The following is a 22,577-nucleotide window of genomic DNA, read 5'->3' on the forward strand; positions in this document are numbered from 1 at the left end:
CTTTTGCATTCCACAGATCCTTTCACCTGAGGCAGATCGTGTTGCCCCTTCACTTCAAGAGACTCTGAGGCTTTCCAGGCTTACAGTGTAAATAGCTTACAGGTTATTTGATTCTGAATGTCATGTTCTCACCTGGAACTCAAGAGAAATAAAACAGAATTTGCTGTCTTTTACCAAAAAACAGATTGTTCTTCCCAGTGACTGCATTTCTGGCCATGGTTATACTGTCTAGCCATTTCCAAAATTAATATAATCTTGACATTTCCAGCTCCTCCCTTTCTTGTATTCCCCTATACTTACATAATCACAAGGTCCAACCATCTCTTCAACTCCCTTTTCTTCTCCGCAACCAATGCTACTTGCACGCTCTATCTCTTTATGGCTACAGCAGGCTCCTAGCTGGTTCTTCCTGCTCTATTTCACTACTCCAATTGTTCATGCTGTATAAGAACTACACAAAACAGCATTGTCAAAACACTTCTTTTCCCTTCTCTCACTCTTCCCCAACCTGAGAACTTACTATGCACAATAAATGATGCAGGCATAACTAACAATAAGTATCATCTCATGAGCAGCATATGCCACGCATAATGCAGGCACTATTATAGCCAACCCTTTACTCCACACGTCAATCTGTGATGTGGGCACAATTAACTGAACTTTCAAGAAGAGGAAATACAGGCTCCAAGTTATTCACTCACCTAAGGACACTTTGTTGTTAAGTGGCAGACATTTTTAATGCACTTTCTTTAAAGTGGGGTTTGAAGCCATGTTTCAGGCTGACACAGACCAATCTCTATTTGTCCCGGGGTGTCTCTGTCCCCCTACTGCTATTTCATAGGTCCAAGCGCCTCTACCTGCTTGTCTGGGCCTGCCATGACCTTGAACTTCAGCCTATTATTTCCTTATTCCACCATACCCCAGCCCCTCCAGGCAGGTCAACACCCCAAATACACTGCTCACTTTTTCTCCTTAAGTCTGAATATCCGTCAGGGCCAAGCCCAAGAAGCTTTCCCAACTCTTTAGTCTCCACTGGCCCTGTTTTTCCCATTATAATCCACACTGCCATTTCTCTTTCACCAAACTCTTCCATTAAATGGGCACGTCCTTCTCTCTAGCTCCCTGCACGTTCAGCCTCCTTCCCTATCTAACTATAGCTGACCAAGCCCAGGTGCCAGCACTACATCAGTATTCTAAGTACAGGGCACAACACAGTGAACCACCACCACCAAAAAAAAAAATCACTTCATTTGGTTTAACCTACAAAGGCAGATTTGTCACTGGAACCTTACAAATTCTGGCAAAATACAACTCATGAATTTCTTCTTAGGTTACATGTTAAATTATAAATTCACTACAGCTCGTTGGCTTCAATTTTTTAATTCTATTAATGTTTTCTTTAAAACTGACATAATTACTGTGCTGCTTTAATATAAAAATAAGGGGGGTCAATTTTGCACATAGTCAATTTAATTTAATGTCCAGTCTTCAAATTATAGCACTTTACACTCTGAGCAGACCTTAGCGATCACCAGGTAATCCCTTCCCATTATGGATTGAGAAACACACTCATTAAAAATTAAGGCTACACAATTAATTGGTGTTAAAACCCAGGAGACTCTCAGTTCTATGTTCTTTCCTCAGTCCGTCAATTAATTACATTTATGTAAAGACATAAAATACCTTCCCACCTCGTAAGTCTTTGATCAAAGTAGGACAGTACTCAAGACATCATTCTCACTTCCAAACATGCCAAACTTTTCATTCCAGGAGCACAAATCACAGTAAGAAGATTTAAAGTGAGGTCCACTGTCCACAATCCTGTTATACAGGAAGATAAGCGGGCATTTGGATTTGCTTTCAGCCTGTAAGGCTCACTGGATGTCAAATCTGTTGGCCGCGAGTACTTTCCAGCCTTGTGGTTGATTCCATATACTGTGAAATTCCAAATTCTATTGCCTCAGATCACAGATTTCCCCCACGCAAAGCAAGTCTAAACATTAACACCCAGCCCATTCAAGCTCCTTTCCTAGAAAAGTCAAGAAATCATTTATTATCGGTTTAACCTACAAGGGGAGACAGGTCAGATTTATCACTGTAACCTTACAAATTCTGGCAAAATACAGCTCATGAATTCTTTCCAAGTATGCCAAACAAAGAAGAATTTCTTCTTAGATTGCACACAGTGAGCACTGTGAAGGGAAGGTCCAGACTCGTTGCAGGGCAAAGGCTCCTATGACATGCCAGATTTTCTATTTATTAGGAATTACTCTTCCAACCTCATGCAAAGAAACTGCCCGAAGTCATGCAGTTCATAATTAGCTAAGAAATTCAAACCCAACTTGCAGATCCAACTCACTCTCCACCACTTTCTCCAAGAGAGTCCCAGTCTTCAAGGATTCTGCAAGATAAGATGTCAACATGAACCCTCCAAGGAACAAATGAAAGATATGACCCAGGGCCTCCCCTGGTGGCGCAGCAGTTGAGAGCTGGGTTGCGAAGCTGCCCACAGCCTCTGCAGCACTGGTTCGATCCCCAGCCACCAGCGAGGGTCCCACATGGCGTGACAGACCTCTCCTGCTGTGCCCACTGCTCCCTTCAGTAGTGTGTGTTTGTCACTCTGCCTGTTCTGTTCCTCTCTCTGGCTCTGGTGAATTCTCTCACCCTCCCGCGCTTCTGACTGCACCCAGTGCTTGGATAAATAAATAAATAAATCTTTAAAAAAAAAAAAAAAAAAAGATATGACCCAAATGACATAGTAAGTAAAATAAAATGGGGTAATGGATCAATAACTAATAGGGGCTTTTTTACTATTTGAATCCACCTTTCCACAACTGCAATAAACTCTTGAATATGCTTTGTTTTTCAAACTTGATAGACAATTCATTCCCCTCTTCTTAGAACTTATTGGTTGATAACTACAAACTTAATAGAAAATACAATTACTGGAATTTACATTTCAAATCAACTTTGCAAAGAAGGACTCCAGGGTCCTTTGGGAAACATAACTTCTGTGTTCCTTGGGGATAAGAAGAAAACAGCCTAATAAGAGTCCTTTGTTGTTTTAATAAAAAATTAACAAGTGCAAAGCACTTTAAACAGTGCCTGGCACAAAGTAAATGCTCAATATAGGTTAATAATTGAACTCTACACTAATCATCATCAACATCATCTAGCACAGCAATGTTATGATGTCACCAGAACAGGATGATGCTGGAACATCAGCGCTACAAGGAGGTTCATTTTTCCCTGTTTTGTTCACTTTTGTATCCCCAGGACCCAAGACAAAGCTGGCAATTGAATCAAAGGATTCCAGTATTTTTATTACTAAGAAGAGGTTGAAGGAAACCAAATGCAATTGCCGCTCTAAGACAGGACTGATTAAGCATGAAGAATCAGAGTGTGACAGTCACCTGGAAATTTAGGAGAGGTTATGAAAGAACCACTAGTGGAGCAAGTGCAAAGATCACCAGAAGAGGTAAGAGGAGAGGCTGCTTTCAGGTCAAGGAAGCATCTCTTCAGATTTCACTAACCCACCAGAAGAAAAGCCAAGTCCAAAGTACTTGTTGAGAGCACTTAGCAGGCCAAAAGGTTTTCAGGGTTAGCCCAGCTGCCTTGTCCGTGTGGTATATAAGGATCTAGACTTCTGAATCTCCTTAGGAAAATCAAATCTGGGGCTTGATAGCAGGACAGCGTACTGCAGAGAGGACAGTGGCATTAGAAATAGGTGGTAACACAGTTAAGAGCAAACAGCACAAAAACTGGGAGCTGCATTCTAGGATCCACGTGCAGGTAGGAGAAAGTGCCTGGAGAACAATTCAGTGGCCACCCCATCAAACATCTATCTCTCACCCACATCTCTCCACCAAGTGCAAACCTGGCCTGTCCATGTGCACCAGGGCTCCAGGGCAAGCTCTCCAGTCACGATTTTCATCGAGACTCCCCACCACCCACGCTGCAGTCCCAGGGACCTACCTGCTTCTCAGGATCCCACGAACTGTCTGCTGCTCTTGACTGTCCAGGGGTGTGTGTATGTGTGTGTGTGGGGGGGGGTTATGAGCAAGGAAAGGCGCCTTGCTCTCATCTCTTCATCTTTTATTGTGAAGACCCTCAGAGGGCTGCAAGGGACATTGGAGCAAGGAGCCACGTCTCCAATAGGCCTCAGGGAACATGGCGCCCATCACCACATCCCACCCTGTTTCAGACTAAGACATACAGCTAGTGATGCTAACACCTTATGGGCCTGGGAAAGCACTAGTCAAAATTTACAGCAGCCTTTTGAGAAAAACTTATTTCTCTAGAGCAGTGAAGTTCCCCAGTTTATAGACAAACTGGCTCATAGAGATGGTCTGACATGACACAGAAGAGAATGTCCCAAAGGTCCTTCAGCAGGTCCTTCAGCAAGTGTGAACTTCTCCAAGTCTCGGTTTCCTGGTTTTTTTTTTTTTTTGTTTTTTTAAAAAGATTTATTTATTTATTTATACAAGAACTGAGGTACAGGCCAGATGCACGGGAGGGTGAGAGGATTCACCAGAGACAGAGTGGGGGAAAGAACAGGCAGACTGACAAAATACACTGCTGAGGGGAGCAGCGGGTGAGACAGGAGAGGTCTGCCACGCCATATGGGACCCTCACCAGCCAGCCGGGATCAAACCGGTGCTACAGAGGCTGCGGACAGCTTCACAGCATGGCGCTCAACCGACTGCGCCACCAGGGGAGACCCTCGGTTTCCTGGTTTAATATAAGGTGGGCAGTAAAAATACATACCACCTGGGGTCAGAGGAGAGCAGTAATGTAAAGTGCTAGGTGCACTGCCTGGCACCCAGCAATTATTCAGTCCATGTGAGTGAACTCTTTTCTGTCCCTAGACCCCACAAAATTACCGAGTATCCAAAATCCTGATTAGGGGCCCCCTGGTGGCGCAAGGTGTTAAGATGCAACCTATGAAGCTATCCACAGGCACTGCAGCACGAGTTCAATCCCTGGCCAGGGAGCCACCCACATGGCCCAGCAGACCTCTCCTGGTTCGCCTGCTGCTCACCCTCAGCAGTGCATTTCAGTTGATCTGCCTGTTCTGTTCCCCACTCTGTCTCTGGTGAATCCTCTCACCACCAACCCTAGCTCTGGCCTGTACCCCAGCTCTTGTATGCACAAATAAATGAATCTTTAAAAAAAAAATCCTGGTTAAAGGATGTTGCTTCACACACTTAGCCTGACTCTGGTTTAGAGACAACTCTAGCAAAAGTCTAGGAAAAGCAGCTTCAAAGAACAGGTAAGTTGAAGTCTTCCTTTCAAAGGCCATTCATGACGGTAAGGATGATTAAGGGTAGTTCCAGTTCTCCTGAGAAATCAAGTTGGGAAATAATAAAACTCACCCTCCAGCTCAGGCCTAAAGTCAAATATGGAGAAATGCAGACTGGTTTCCCCTCATAGTGATACACAGGGCAGCCCTCAAGTTGGAGGTGCTTGAGGAAAATCACCAGCTTGAACAGCACAGGATGCTGAGTGATCAGTGAAGGTCTAAGGTCTCGTCCTAAAGGTGCTGTCTAACGTCAGCCCCGTGCTTTAGTTGCTGTCATCTTGTTAATTTTCCTTTGTACATCAGAAACTAAAGATCCCTGTTTAATTACTCTCTAAGTTTCTCAGTCTTTACAACCTGCAAATATTTTATTAAGCCGTTAAACGGAATAAAGTTCACTTTTTTTAAATATCGAAATAGATTCAATTATCAACATGTACATTTTTTATTATTATTCAACTTCATACAACCCCTATAAATCCCCTTTTACTCTGATTTTTCTGGTCTAGCATGATAGAAGGACAAGAGTCTGGGAATCTAACCCCAACTCTAGCACTGTTTTGCTGTGTGAAATGGGGAAACCATGTTTCTTCTGTCCCTTTCCTTCTCTACATAATGATGACAATTCAACCCCAGTTCTAAAAGGAACATTTTTTAAATTTAGTGGCTAATGTGAGTACAAAACAGTAGGAAATCCTATCACACAGAACTAAACACATTTCTCCCCCTTAAATGAGTATACTTCAAGTCTTTTAATCTAAAATTACAAAGAGTAAGTCATTTTGTTATAGGACAGGGAGAGGGGCAGCCCAAACCCCGCAAACCTGCCTATTTTAAATGAGTCCTACCCGAAAGTGATGTCCTGAGTTAATCCCATACAGGCTTTGTGGACTCCACCCCCACTCCAGACTAAAGCCATCAAGACTCTGGGAAAGACAAATCCCATCACCATCAAGGGAGGGTGGCTGGGACCTGAGGGTGGAGTTGGGCAGCCAGGTTGGATATAAAAAAACAAACACGTGGGCCTTGGGCTCTCTCTGGCTCGCGATCGCTCGCCTCCTGGCTTCACCGCTCCTGGCTGGCGGCCAGCTCTCAGAGCACCATTTTGGGATTCCTAATCGGCGGATCGGGTAGGACTCATTTAAAACTTTGTCTCCCACTTTTCTCCCAGAGCTGTACATTTCCTCATTTCCCCTTCCCTTTGTAAATAAACCTTTTATTAACCTTTCACGTGTGCCTGCAGTAGAGCATTGATAAGTCCTTTTAAGCACGCGGGTGAGGACCCACAGTCAGGCACCCCGTTTTGTATCGGGGATGCTCTACAATAATATCATGGTGTAATTGTAAGCTGTCAGGTATATACTACCCCCTTCTCCCCAGTACCCTGACAATGTTGTGCTTCTACCCAACAACTAAGGAAAATTTATTCCCATTTTACAGAATTCTATAATTTCCAGGTAAGTTTCCTACAAGACAACAGATATCATTAATTAAAGATAAATTCTCAAATATTTTGATAACCTATCCTGGGCCAATTACACTAAAAGGGTAAGTGATTAATATGCTTTCTTCCTGTTCTCACATACCATTACTCCCATCCCTCTCCCAGGAAGACATCACAAATCAATCACAGGCCTTTCCCTTGAACTAGATACAGCCTTGGCTCCATGACCAACCAAATGGGCTTGTTTAAACAGTCCTCATCACATTTCACAGCTCCATCTATACAAGTGATGATTGTGATGCCCACATTGAAAGGTAGAAATTTGTGAGGAACTGAACATGGCTTAGAAAGCAAAACAGAGAGAAGGGATGGCCCTGTGATCTACTCAATAATGATGATGGACTCATTCTACTGAAATGGTAATTTAACTGAAGTGTTATTTAGAAGAGCGAAGGAAATCTATGGAAAGAATAGTACATCCAGCTCACTGCAAGTTGAATAAACACGTGTCCTGTTAATGGGAAGAGAGTCCATATTGATTTTTTTCTTTCAAAAGCCCATTTAGGAGAAACCATGTGGGAGGTAACAGGCTGAAAAGGAAGTTTCTATCTTGAAACAGTTTACAATTCAAAGCACTAAGATATGTAAATCAGCCAGCAGACTACATATATGTAAATACCATGAAAGACCCTGGAGATAGGCTTCTGGCAGGATTAGTCAGAGTACAAGCTGGTTTTCAGATAAGTTAAAAGAAGTAAGGTTTGTAAGGACATTCAGCCACAAAGTGGTGACCTCAATGATGCCTTGTTTTCAAAAAACAGCAGGAACATCCCCAGGGATGTAAGAAACAACACTAAGCATTTTAGAAAAAGAAGGTAAATCTGGGGGACAGGGAGCAGGTGGCCTGAAGGCAGCAATGCAAAGTCAGAGGCTGGTTTTCTTTCAGGTGCTTTAATTAGGTAAAAGTTTTGGAAAATGGTTCACAACCACTGTGTCAAGAATGAATTGGAGGGCCTCCCCAGTGGCACAGCGGTTGAGCGATGGGCTGAGAAGCTGCCCGCAGCCTCTGCAGCGCCGGTTTGACCCCCGGCTGCCAGGTGAGGGTCCCACATGGCACGCAGACCACTCCTGCCTCACCCGCTGCTCCCCTCAGTAGTGTACTTCGTCAGTCTGCCTGTTCTGTTCCCCGCTCTGGCTCTGGTGGATTCTCTCACCCTCCCGTGCTTCTGACTGTAACCAGTGCTTGTATAAATAAATAAATAAAACTTTAAAAAAAAAAAAAAAAAAGAAGAATGAATGAATTGGAGACAAAACCCTAGAACTAAAAGCCTGACAGTAAACGTGGGATTTGAGCAGCAAACTGGGTACCACACTATCCATACTCCATCCCAAGTGGGAATCTGGGGCAACTCATTTAAGAGCCCATTCTGGCACAATTGCCATAAAAGCCCTAAGTGCCATTAGCTTCATGTGTGTGATTTACCAAAGAAGCAATATAACAAAATGGCTTAGAACAACTCCTGGTTCCAATCCCAGCTCTGACACTCACTAGGTATGTGATCTCAGGGAACCTACTTAATCTCTGTCGGGTGTAAAATGGGGATAAAAATTGTTCCTGCCACTTAGTTAAGGACATAGAAAACATTTAGTGGAGTAGTTAGCTCCATAACTCCCACCCAGCGTTATTAAGAAAATGGCCAATAAGGTGCAGATTTTCGGATCCATTCACTACAGAGTCCTTTAGAAGTCCTCAATACACACTCTGGGAGTTGCTGTCAAGGATAAATGCAAAGCAGAGCAGTAAATTCCATCAGCAAGGATTTATGTGGCAGAGAGTTCAGGGGCTACAGAATCTAACACAACACTCAACAAGGATGGGGCCAATGCAGAGGGTGGAGGCTGAGAGGGAGAGGGAAATATGGGTACAGAGGGTAGAAGGAGCCTGAAACTCAAGTAGGAGTTTAAAGTTGGAAAGGGGATGGGGGCCCCAAAATATCAGTGAGTGGCCTACTGCACCTGAGCTTAAGGAAGCCTCACCTGACACAGTAGGACAGATGAGAGTAACTCCATCTGCACCTCCTGCTCCACTCAGTACCAGCCCCATGACTGCTCAAGAATCTGTCAGGTTCCACTTCTAAGCCGCTGGTTATGCAAACTGGCCTAAGTCATACCAATAGAGTTATAGTAACAACTTCACTAATTTCTTGACAAGCTCTACTTTCAAGAGCTCCTATAAGCCTTGTAAACATCTGAGCTTCAGAAACAGTCTAAGAAATTACATAAAGAGAACATATGCAGAAGGGTCCCCAGCATCAGCACAGAATAGACAAGATGGAAGTCCTGATCTATCTTACTGCCTGAATTTAAGGATCATCAACTTCCCATCCTCCCCAATTCTCCTACCAGTTTTCAAATTCTTGTTTAGTGTAATTACCATATACAAAGTGAGATGCATGAATAATGAATCAGTTCTCCACAGTTAAAATTGTCTGCCTAGTGTTCCTTGACACTATGGTCAACTTCAACTTCTTTTCTAATGCTGGAGAGTTCTGAGAGCAGAGGTGGGATCCCTATTGGACACTTCCTAGTTGTCTGATCTCAGGCAAAACACCCACGCCTCACTTTCCTTATCTGTAAAGTGGCAATAAGGAAAGCACCCCCTCAAAGCACAGTTGCAAAAATTAGATGAGCCAACTGACTGTCACATATTTAATATGCACAATATATATGTATTGACTATTATTATCATCTTTATTTCAGCATAATTTTGGCCACGGAATCTAAAACAGCAGATTGGTAAGAAACAGTGATCCTGGCTCTGCCTCCTGCAACACCTCTGAGACATGACTATCACAAACTAGCCATGCTGAGCCTGCCACATGGGGTTCACCACATGGGGAACAGCTCCAGGAACTTATTCCTTTGGAAATGGAAGTCAAGCCTATCTTTGGACCAGTCTGCCAGAGATACTCAAAAATGTGTGAACAGGAATCTCAGAAGTACGTGTGATATTTATAAAAAAAAAAAAAAAGTTTGTGAGGTGTGCTTTTAAAACATTTCCTGATCTGTGACTGCACAACACTTTATTTCCTCTCTTCTATCTGGAAATCCGGTGAGGAGAAAACCAAGACTCCCCTCCCTGTGCACCCAGCGCTAGCAGGTAAGCAAGATCACTGAACACAGCTCTCCACAGATAACAGGTCCACCTCCGTCCCGGGGACTGGGATCTGCAAGGAACGAGGTTGCAAGTGCACCCGACCCGGCAGGGAGAAATCGGAGCCCGGGTCACCTGTCGGACAGGTGAGAGAGGGCGGTCCCGCTCAGGTGCAGACCGGAGTGAGCAGCCCCCACGCCCCAAGCCCGAGGGGCCGCGCGAGCGCCTGCCAGCCCCCGGCGCCCGCCCCACAGACCGCATCTTGTCCCGACCTCCGGGCACGGCCACCTTCCGGCCGCTCAGCGGGTGTTCCTGGAAACGCGGGCAGCCCGATCGCAGGGTGAGGCCGCACGTGCCTGGGCAGCAGCCGCCGCCTCGGGCCCCCGCCTCCGCACTCACCTGGCCCGTGATGCCAGTGATGAGCGCCACCTTTCTGGGCTTGCCCATCTCGCCGTCCCCGGAGCCCCGGGCGCTGGGGCAGCGTGCCGGCGCGTGTGCCATGTTCCCGCGGGCGGGCGGGCGCGCGGCGGCGGGCAGGGCGGAGCGGAGACTGGCGGAGCGGAGGCAGCGACGCCGGAGGAACTGGAGGAACGTGGGGGTGTGCCCGCGCGCCAGCCGCCTCGCCCGGGCTGCAGGGAACGAGCGCTGCGCGCGGCCGGCCGCCACGATCTGACAGGGGCGCTCGGGAGGCCGGGCCGGGAGGGCCGGGGGCGGGCCCGGCGCGCGGGCGGCGGGGCTGCGGCCTGGCGGGCGCCGCGTCATTCGCGTCAGCCCGCGACGCGCCCGCGGCCCCGGCGGCAGGCCCCGCCCCCTGCGACGCCCGCCTCGCCGCGCCGCGCCCGCGGCCCCGGCGGCAGGCCCCGCCCCCTGCGACGCCCGCCTCGCCGCGCCGCGCCGCGCCACGCCCCCTCCGCGTTGGGCCGCGCGGCGGGGAGGGGTGAGGCGGGGCGGGGCTGCGGGCGGGGCGGGCCCTGCCGCCGGGCTCCGCCGCCGGGGCTCCGCTGGCGCAGCGGGGACGGATGCTCGGCTGCAAGGAAGCGCCTGATCCTGCATCTGCAGCTCTGGCTGGCACTTGGCATCGCCGAGGGGGGAGGAGCGGGCCCCTGGCGGGCACGGCCAAGACGTTCCTACCCTCCTGGAACCCCCTCTTTGCCCTCCCCTCTGCCCTCGCCAGGGATCCCCCAGGAATCCTAGTGGTACCCGAGGATGCTGGGAGGAAGAGTTGGACTGACCTTCCCTGTTTTTCCATTGTGTTTCTCTTTGTCATGAATTCCGAATCTAGGTGTCTCAGAGCCTGGGCCCTTGGCTTTGGTAAATGATTCCTGGAAAGCTGCGGCAGAGACTTCTGGGGAGTCTGGCTTGGTGTCACTTGAGGGACAATGACTTTACAAGGCGCCCCAGTGGGGTCACAGGTGTGAGGAATGACTAGTTTTACCTCTGGCCAGGCTTTCTGGCTCTTGGTTCCAAGAACCAACCCCGAGGCTTGGTTCCAAGGCATGAAGTTCCAAGTAACTCTGTTCAAAGTATGCTAGTTCAGAGGACTGGCAGGACATGAGAAAGTCTGCACCTCCAATGTGCGGGGCAAGGAAATGTGGAAAGACCTCGCTGGTCAATAAACCCAGACATGGCGGATTTCAAAGGAAGCAGTCCAAAGGTGGGAGCCTAGCTTAATGTCTGTTGAATTTGGCTTCCTGTGACGGCTGCACATTGGGCAGAGAAGAGCAAAGGTGACTCAGATCCCAGGAGGAAGGCAGGTGTGTGTATCTCAGCAATTGTCTGGAAAACAGGGGGATGATAAAAACCTCCTTTATTCCCACTGCTCTGCTTATCTGTACATATTTCTTTCCCCAACTCTCCTCACAGTATTGCTTCAGGTCACAAATTGAATCACTAGGAGATAGCCCAACCTACTGTGCAAGGCATGTTACAGACCTCAGATCCCCAAATCAGAAAAGCTCAAGGATTGTAATTCAAACCCCGATCCCCTAAGTCACCCAGAAATATTCCCTAGATTTATAGGTAAACTTCTCTTTGGTTTCAAACCTTGCCTCTCCCCTGGCCATTCGGTACAAAGATGGACTGAATAAATATCTGTTACATGTTCACAGAAAGCAGCCCCTTTAGAGGCCTAAAGCAGAGGACATTTACACTTCATTTGAGGAAAATCACTATAAGCGAGAAATGTCTTTGAAATTTACTAAATTACCTTTAACACTTAAGGTTTTTAATTCAAATATGCTTTGAATTAATTTGCAAATAAATTATTAGCATTGTCCCCAAAATCGCTGAAAAAATGAAGACTCAGGGAGGATGTGTAAAGTTTGTCCTGCAGCTGTAGGCCAATCCAGCAACTGAACACTCAACATTTGCCTGTTCCAGCAAAAAGTATGCCAGCAGAGCCATGGAGAGAACACTGATAATTTTGTAGGGACTATAAATAAAATAATTATAACACATTGAGGAAATTGGTAGTTCAGAGCGAAAGGTTGAAAAGAGAAGGGTAGTTCTACAGACAACTTCTCAAGAAGGGTGGCTGGGCGGTTGCTGGGGCTGCCACAGAAAGCACTTCAGGTCCCGCAGCTTCAACAACAGACACGTGTTTTCTCACAGTTCTGGAGACCACAAATCCAAGATCTAGGTGTCTGCAGGGCTGTTTCTTCCACAGTTTCTCTCCTTGGCTTGCAGGTGGCTGATGTCACGGTCACATTCTCTCTCTGTATGTTTGTATCTAAATTTCCTCTTGAAAAAGATAAACTCATGCCATTTGCAGCAACGTGGATGGAGCTAGAAGGAATTATGCTCAGTGAAATAAGACAGAAAGAAAAACAAAAATATCAGATGGTTTCACTAATAGCAGGAATATAGGGAAACCAAATAAGACATGAGAGTAAAACAATAATAACAATATAAAACACAACAAAACAAAAACAGGCAATTAAAAACAGAGACATCCTACAGGGGAGGAGGAGGGAAAGGGGTCAGAGGGAGGGAGGGGGGAGGAGCACAGGGGACTGTGGTGACTGTGCACGGGTGCATTGGTGAAGGAAATTCTATAGGGACTACACATGAGGGAGGGGGGAAGCAAACACTCTTTAAAAATGAACAATGGGGTCTCCCTGGTGGCACAAGGGGTTAAGACACAACCTATGAAGCTTTCCGCAGCCACTGCATCATGAGTTCTATCCCTGGCCAGGGAGCAACCCACATGGCGCAGCAGACCTCTCCTGTCGCACCCGCTGCTTCCCTCAGCAGTGTATTTCAGTCAGTCTGCCTGTTCTGTTCCCCATTCTGTCTCTGGTGAATCCTTTCACCCCTCCCTCACACCTCTGGCCTGTACCCCAGTTCTTGCATGCATAAATAAATAAATCTTCCCCAAAATGCAGTGAAAATGCATGCATTGTATAAAAATGAAAAATGGTATAAAAAATAAAATAATAATTAAAAATAAATAAAATATCAATGGTGCTGGGTTTGAGAAGCCCTGTTTCAATAGCAGGCAGTGAGCCAATAAGGGATAACAAGCCCATTGCTGACCTGACACACACTGTGGCTATAAACTGCAGTAACTTTACAGTGTGCTATAAAGGACGTCAACAGCCAGCTGATGGTGCTCATATCTATACCGGTCAACACCAAGCTCCCCAAACCATGTCAGCTGTTGAAGGTAGACCAGTAGTGAAGAAATAACCTTCAAGGTACTTACAGCCTAGGATAGGAAAGTGCATCATTTCATGATTTCACATGAAGTCAAGGTAAAGGCCACCTCCAAGCATAAGAATATCAATTAATTGTTTCAACACCAATATTCTCTAATTAGATTAACCTCAACTGCATTCATCTGCTCAGGTTGATGACCTGAGTGGGTGACTTAAACAGCAGACATCTACCCCACACAGTTCTTCAAGCTGAGAAGTCCAAAGTACTGGTGGCAGCCACTCTGGCTCCTGGTAAGAATTCTTTCTGGCACCAAAGGGTCATCTTGCTGTGTCCTCACATGTGGAGTGCCATGTCTCATGTCTCTTCTTACAAAAGCAGAAATTTCCTTGAGTTCTCCTGTGCCTCATGATCTCATTACATAGTAAAGGCTTCTGTCTCCCAATGCCATCACATTTCAGGGTGGGGCTTCAACATTCACAGTTGGGGAAGATATGATTAAGTCCACAACATCAACCCTTTCCTACAATACTTCTATGTCTGTCTTCATTTCCTGACATAGAGCAGATGCCAACTATTCAAGAGTAACATCTCTGCATTCCCATCCACATGGTCTCCTTTTATAACTGTACTTTCCTTTGCTTTTCACTTATAGAATATTTGTTAACCTTCTGCCATCAGATCGTTCATCATCAGGTTGAAAAATCAATGATAGATAATAGGCAGCCTGGATTAAGTGAGTCTGTGACACATGCCAGGCATGTGTTCTAGCTCATATATCTCTATGATGTGTGATATTGATTCCTATTTTATCAATGGGGAAACCAAGGATTAAAAGGGTTCAGAAACTTGCCCAAGGTCAAACAATGTCTTAACTAGTGACTGGTCATAGTAGATATCATGACTTGCTCTTTCAATCCCCATTCAATGAGCTACCTGGAAAAATCATAATACTCACATTTCCCAGATCATTTTGCATCTAGTGTTTGGGAGTCTACCAGTCAGACTTGTTCCTCCTCAATTGGGCAATGGAAGGAAACCACAAGCCACCTTCCCGCATCCAATCAGACTGACTTGACAGGTTTATTTTTTATAAAGTTTATTTATTTATATAAGAAGTGGGGTACAGGCCAGAGGCGCAGGAGAGTGAGAGGACTCACTGGAGACAGAGTGGGGAACAGAACAGGCAGATCTACTGAAATACACTGCTGAGGGGAGCAGTGGGCAAGACAGGAGAGATCTGTTGCACCATGTGGATATCTCCCTGGCCAGCTGGGAATTGAACCTCTGCTGCAGAGGCTGCAGACAGCTTCACAGCACAGCACTCAAACCACTGCGGCACCAGGGAGGCCCTTTCGTTTTGTTAGTTTTGTTTTTATTTTTAAGGATTTATTTATTTATGCATACAAGAATGGGGGTATAGGCCAGAGGTGTGTGTGGGGGGTGGGGTGGTGAGAGGCTTCACCAGAGACAGAGTGGGGAGCAGAACAGGTGGATTGACTGAAACACACTGCTGAGGGGAGCAGTGGGCAACACAGGATCTCTCTGCTGGGCCATGTGGGTAACTCCCTGGCCAGGGATCGAACTCATGCTGCAATGGCTGCAGATAGCTTCATAGGTGGCCCCTTACTTGAGACACCATATTCAGGTATATGAGTCAACTGGGGTGGTGGTAGCAGCAGTCTCCCCAAGTCTGATTTACAGCTATGCTCTGACCCAGAAAACAACAGCCCATTGAAGGCCTTCTGGCTCTGTTCCTCTGCCCCTTTACAAAGATATTTTTTAACTGAAGTTTCTATTGAGATCATTGTAGATTCAAGTGTATTTGTAGTTTCATGCCTACACCCCCAAAGTTCTGACAGCCCAAAGATGCCTCATATTGCTCTTGGACAGCCATATCACCTCCTTCCCATCCCTATTCCTAGTTCACGGGAACCACTCATTGGTCCTTCCTTCTAAAATTTTGTTTATTCAAGAGTATGATATATAGAATCATACAGTTTGAAACCTTTTAGAATTGAATTTTTCTCACTCCACCTAAGTTTCCTGGAGATTCATCCCAGTTGTATGTATCTATTATGGGGGAGGAGTAGTCCATGCTTCCTAGGGACCATCATTTGATTATTCAACCCATTGAGGATATCTGGTCTGTTTCTAGTTTGCAGTTGCTGCATTGAAGTTGCTGTTAATATTCATGTGCAGGTTTTTGTGTGAATATCTTTTCCATTTTGCCCCCGCATGCAATTGCAGAGCCACATGGTAATTGCCTGTTTAGTTGTTGTCGTCTTTAAACTGACAAAGTGTTTTCTTGAAAAGAGTTTGTAAACAGAATTTTTTATACTGCATTCCTTTCTACTTGATATGCCTACAGTAGTTTCTGTATTCTGGTCTACACTCTGAAGAACACGGCAGGATAGAAAAACACAAAATCCAAACTTGGGGCTGCTACTCAAGACAGAAAGACCAATGTGTGTTTGTGTGTGTGTGTGTTTGATAGAGAAACTTGGAGCAGGAGAAAACACAGAGGAGATGCAAAGATCATTTAGCTTCTCCTTTCCCTCCATTTCAGGATGGATACCAGCAAGATAGAAGTAATGAGTCATTGGGGCCTCCCTGGTGGCGCAGGGGTTAAGATGCAACCTATGAAGCTGTCCCCAGCCACTGCAGCATGAGTTCGATCCCCGGCCAGGGACCTACCCACATGGTGCAGCAGACCTCTCCTGTCTCGCCCACTGCTCCCCTCAGCAGTGTATTTCAGTCATTCTGCCTGTTCTGTTCCCCACTCTGTCTCTGGTGAATCATCTCAGGCCCCACACCTCTAGCCTGTACCCCAGTTCTTGTATGCATAAATAAATAAATCTTTGGGGGAAAAAAGAAGTAATGGGTTATTAAGTAAAATCTTAGAAAATTACTCTTGCAAATTATAAGAGCTTATAAAATTACTGTACCAGAGATGAAACCACGTAGACCTCTGCTTTTCCATTGTTTCTGTTTGGTATAAAGTTAAATGGTGTGAATCTCCTTAGAATTCACGCTAGAAGTAAAAGGGTTTTTAAAACACATTTGGAAGGTGAGGGATAGCTATGAAGTTAGTAGAATTTCCTAAAATCTGTCACCTCCACTTTGGGCTATCCCATTCTACTAATGGAATTACACTATAACAGGTTTTTTTTTTTTTTTTTTAGATCATGTTTTAGAGAAGGGAAAATTATTAAAAAGAATTAAAGAAATGTATTTTCCATATCCTCACTCATATAACTTTCCATCACATCATTTTCTGTCTTCAGGCAAATAAGTATTAGAAGCCTGGATTCTGGACCCTGAATATCTGTAGCAGAGCATATGTTTAAAGTCACTTTGCCTGTACCTCCTTTATTTTTTAACTTTCTAGTTTTTTATTTGGACCAATAATTTTTAAGCTAGGAAAGCTATTCAATGGAAAAGTTTTCCACTCTGGTAAACTTACTTTCTGAATTCATGAGTCCCAGGCAACTGAGCCTCAGGGTCTCTGCTCTACTGTCTACTTACAATTTCACTTGAGGCTCGCAACATCATTTTTCCATTAATGGCATGAAACCCAGGGGCATAGGAGTAGATGAAGATTTAAGTCTTCCTTGGCTCCTATTTGCAACAATCTTCTCTCCAGATTTCAGAACACTTGCATGCTCACTCCTCTCTTTGTGATCTTTCCTAAGTCCTTGCTCAATAAAAATTGAATGTCCAATAACACAAAACATGAGAGATGAAGTCATACATTATTCTCCATATTATATGAGGTAACAAAACACTCTTGGCTGCCCATGGAAACTTTCCAGTTCTGGCTACTAGTCTGATCCTTATAATATGTCAAAATTGACTCAAGATTAAGATATCGGTCTCATTTTAACTCCTAGGCATTCCAATATGAAAGAAACATTACCCTTCATATGAACATGTTAAACATTTTCAAGATGTGATCATAACTTCAAGCACCTCCAGACTGAGTCCACTTCAGTAGTGATGGCATCTAGTCTTCCTGCTAGTCCCTGCCTGCCCAGAAAGGGTCTTGGCTAAAGGCCTAGTCTGTATAGATAATAGAAAAAGATTATCTTTAAGTGTGAGGCAAGTACCACAATTCCTATGCATTAGAGGATTTGCTAGACCTCCTGGGCAAAAACAGTAAAGAGAATTTTGATCCTAACAATTTTTTTTTCCCCTAAATCTACCTGGAATTGAAGTTTGTCATTTTTTGTTTGTTTGTTTGGCAGTAGGGATTCTTTTTTTTTTTTTTCTGTTCAGCATCTTCATTTTTACTTATTTTTCCCCGCCACCATCCCTTATTTCTATATCCTTGTCCCTTTCCCTCCTCACTCCCTCTTAATCTCAGAGCCCTCATCGGTCCACTGGTTTTTGGAATTACTTTAAGTGATGAAAAATCATCTGTTCTGTAAATACCTCATATTTGTTTTATCATTCTAACTTGCTTTACTACACGAGTCTCTCAAACTTCCTCCATTTTGTTGAAAATAGTGCATTTTGCTTTTTCTTATAGGCACATAGTAGTCCATAGCATGGATAGATCACGTCTTCTTTTGATCCAATTGTTTAGGCTACTTCCATGTCCTAGATATTGTAAATAATGCAGCTACAAACACCACAGAACACATGAGTTTTTGCATTGATGATTTCATATTCTTTGGAGAGATGCCCAAGAGTAGAAGGGCTGGGTTATACAGTGTTTCCATTTTGATAGTTTTCTAAGGTAAATCCAGATCACTTTCCATAATGGATGCACCAGTTTTCATTCCCACCAGCCATATACTATAGTTCTTCTTCCTCCACATCCTCTCCAGCACTTGTTGTTGGGATCCTTTTTAATTAATGTGCCATTGTCACAGATGTGAGATGGTATCACATGTGGTTTTATCTACATCTCTCTCTTCTTTTTTTTTAAGATTTATTTTTATTTATTTATGCAGACAATAACTGAGATGTAAGCCAGAGGTACAGGGGGGTAAGAGAATTCATCTCTCTTATTGGAAACAAAGATGAAGATTTTTTCTTATGTCTACTGGCTTTCGGGACTTCCTCTTTGGTGACTTCTCTGTTCAGATCTGCTGCCCATTTCTTAGCTTCTGTTGTTTTTTAATTGTTGAATGACGTGAGGTTTTTTTAAATAGACCTTAGATATTGTAGGGTAAATGAAGTATCAGGGCTTTATACACCCCCCCAGCACTGGTGTGGATGCCCAAGGCCAAGAGGCATGGGCATGGGACACAGGTACCTTTGATGATGTACACATGTCTGCAGTCAAGGTGTCAGCTGGGCTGTGTTCTCATCTGGAGGCTTGACAGTGGAGTTGTTGCCAACACCCTAGTACTATGAGGGGGAAATGAGGACTTATAGAAAAGCAACTCAGAACCCTGACATAATGAGCAGCTATAGTAATCAATCTTAGAACTTATTTCCAGACTTCTTGAGATGTGAGACAGTAAATTTTTATTCAGTTAACTGAAAATTCTTTAACTGAATATCCTGTTATTTGCAACACAGTGTATTTTTCTTGATACACATCTCAGGCTACCAAGCAGCGGAGAAGAAAGGAACCTGGAAGCCACAGAATATGAATGGACACTAAGAGCAATCAATCACTTGACACTTCCAAAGGAAGCTGGGTCTCTGGTGCTTATTAGTTGGGGATCCATCCCTTTAACTATCCTTCCTGAGGCCAGATGGTCCAGGAATACATTTGTGATTTTGTTCTTCAGAGTCTTTTTAACCTATCCAACCCAAAATATTCTCTCTTTTCCAAGCTTGGCTTCATTATTCACTACAATGCTATATTTTAGGAAATGATCTAAAATTATCAAAAACTAGTGTTGCCTCCATCTGCTGGACAGATTATTACTAGACCCAGAATTAGAATCAAATGACCTTTGTGAGGCAGTGCATTCATGCTCTAGGAAACCTTAACAAAGGCCCACACACTTGGTGGCTTAGAGTAAATGTATTCTCTTGCAATTCCTGAGGCTATAAGTCTGAAGTCAAGACATTGGCTTGACTTTATCTGAAGACTTTAGGGGAGGATCTTCCTTGCCTCTTCTAATTTCTGATAGTTTTCAGGAGTAGGGGGCTCCTTCGCTTGGACATGAGTGACTGCTTCATCCTGTGGCAAACTTGCTGTATTTCTGTGTCCAAATTGCCTCATTTTCATGTCAGTGGTCTTACTGGATTTAAGGCCTGTCCTACTCCAGAGTGACTTAACTTGATGATATCTGCAAAGGCCTTATTTCCAAATAAGGTCAGATTCACCAGAATCTGGGGTTAGGATTTGAACATAGCTTCTGGGGAGACACAATTTAACCCATAAAAGACAGTGATGAAAACTTTATTAAAGGACTGATGTGATAGTGGATATTATCCTTAACTGGAAAAGTGTGAGGGCAACATGAAAAAGAAGAGCTAAGGGTAGATTTGGGGAGGTTGAATTGGATGAGGAGGAAGAAGAATTTCCAAAGAAACTGGATAACCTGTTCTGGGGAAATGGAATTATCTGGGTGACCAGGGACATCATATGGGAGAGAATAAAATGTGTGATTTACCCAACCCTTAAAACTTGGCAGTTATACACTGTATGTATTGTTTTATGATCTATCAGAAACCTAACAGGTAGGCAGTATTTTCTAGAAAAGGAAGTTGGAGCATAAGGAAATTAAGTAAATTGCTCAACGTTTACTTAGCAAATAAATTGGCAGGGACAGGAGTAAAATTCAACTCCAATAGCAAAGTCTACTCTCTCTATTCACAAAAGTAATCCTGTATTAAGTCAATAAATGATTGTCACATGCAGACCACTTGCCGGATGTGGAACAAAATGTACCTGCTTCCTGTTACACAGGTAATCACAATTCCCTTTTCCATTTACAATGCATCAAAATACCTGATACTCCAGGCCATCACCCATGCTGAATATTCTATCAGGGTTTTTCAAAATCTGGTTATCTCTTCTTTGAATTTGCATATTTTGGGTTATTAATGAAGTTAAGCATGTTTCCAAAGAGTTACATTACCCTTTATTAATTTTTCCCTAAATGGTCTTTTCACGGATTTTATCCATTTTGTGTTGGACTGTTTATCTTCTACAGGTTTTTTGAAAGTTTTTAACTATGATGGATATTAAAACTATTATTTTATATGTTCCTCGTCATTTCTTTTTGTTTTTAGTAACTTCCTTGGAAAGTTATTCCCCAAAGCAAAATTACAACATCATCTCTGCGATTTTCTTTTGTATTTGCATCTTTATGTAAAAATGTAATAAAACACCTTTTTTCTCAAATAATCAATGATCTCAAAGTGACCTGTTGTGTAGTCAGTTTTTCCCTGTATTGTATATTAAATTATAATTTGTATGTAAATCTTTTATCAGCCATTCATTTTTTTATTGTTATAATTATTCTTTTTCCATGCCAAACTCTTTCAATCAATTTCTTTATCAAATACTATTCGTTATTACATTTAACTTTACACAACTCTGTTTTCAAATTTGTTTTTCTACTCCTATATACCTTATAATTTTGAAAAATATCAAAATTATCTTGTCAAATTCTTTCCACTGAATTTTTTGGTGGCAGTAACATTAAATGCATAGATTAATACAGAATATTTATATGTTTATAGGATTGTTTCCCACCACTTAAACAGAAGCTTATTCATTTTTTTAAAGATTTATTTTATTTATGCATACAAGAACTGGGATACAGGCCAGAGATGAGGGGGGGGTAATAGGAGTCCCCAGAGAAGAGTGGGAAACAGAACAGGCAGACTGACAGAAATACACTGCTGAGGGGAGCAGTGGGTGAGACAGTAGAGGTCTGCTGTGCCATGTGGGTATCTCCCTGGCTGGTGGGGATAGAACTCGTGCTGCAGTGGCTGCATACAGCTTGATAGGTTGTGTCTTAATCCCTTGTGCCAAAAGGGAGGCCCTGCTTATTCATTTTTGTTGCATAGCTCAAAAACTTTTCGTACTAGATTCTTGTCAAGATTTTGCAATTTGTTATTATTATGAGTTTATTTTTCCTAATATTGACTATCACTAGAAAAAAAATAATACACCATCAATTCCTATATCAATGATCTTTTTTCTTCACTCTATAGGATTCACCAGTCCATTCTTTTTCACATATTCTTATGCAGATGGAAGTGCTTGAATGCCCAGGGATCTAGAAAGAAGGAAAGTTCACATTTTCTGCCCTAACAGTCCCATTAGCTCCTGACTGCAACAGAGACCAAGACCTACCATATTAAGAGAGTGTTATTGTTAGGGGGAAAAGGATTTCTTAAAGCTAATTCCATACAGTCTTTGTGGACTCCACCCCCACTCCAGACCAAAGCCTCAGGACATTGGGAAAGACAAATCCCATCACCACCAAAGGGAAGGTTGCTGGAACCTGAGGCTGGGGTTAAGCAGCCAGGTTTGGTGTAAAACTAGACACATGGGCTTTGGGGGGGGTCCCCTTTTGACTTTCTGCCAGCGCGAGGCGCCCGGCCAGCTCTCAGAGAGCCATTGGGTTTCCAGGTCGGCGGATCGGGGAGGATGCATTTAAGACTTTATTTCCCTATTTTCTCCCTGAGTTGTACATGTCCTCATTTCCCTTTTCCTTATAAATAAACCTTTCATTAACCTTTTGTGTGTGCCTGCAGTGGAGTATTAATGAGTCCCTTTCAAGCGCAGTGAGGACCCACAGCTAGGCAATCCGTTTTATATCGGGGCTGCTCAGTAACAGTTTGGCGCCCAACATGGTTTCCAAGCTACACCCATGGTTGACCAAACCAAAGTAGGGGCTGCTCAGTAATATTTTGACTGAGAACATTGGCTAAGGGAGCTTACTAACCATGTAAAGAAGCCCACAGGGTACATGCATTCATCATTTTATGAATGAAAGGTTTGGCGGGGTAAAGAAAAGGAAAGCCAGGCTAAATTTCTCAAAGGAAGGGAAAATTTATTGCACCCCAGGCGGACCTCATGGAGCCAAGGTGGGGGTCCGTGA

The 22,577-nt window shown here is 43.9% G+C and overlaps 1 protein-coding gene across 1 annotated transcript in view; it reads right to left on the minus strand.

The window, feature by feature from the left end:
- GMDS (GDP-mannose 4,6-dehydratase) overlaps positions 1-10,587 on the minus strand; it is a 544,099-nt gene extending 533,512 nt beyond the window's left edge. The window contains exon 1 of the mRNA XM_054698418.1: positions 10,297-10,587. Coding sequence (XP_054554393.1) covers positions 10,297-10,398 — 102 coding nt within the window. The 5' untranslated portion in view covers positions 10,399-10,587. The remainder of the gene's footprint in view (positions 1-10,296) is intronic.
- Between the last annotated feature and the right edge of the window lie 11,990 nt (positions 10,588-22,577).

This window comes from Talpa occidentalis, unplaced genomic scaffold (assembly GCF_014898055.3).
Source record: "Talpa occidentalis isolate TD23 unplaced genomic scaffold, MPIMG_talOcc4v2.1 talOcc4.2, whole genome shotgun sequence".
NCBI lineage: Eukaryota > Metazoa > Chordata > Mammalia > Eulipotyphla > Talpidae > Talpa > Talpa occidentalis.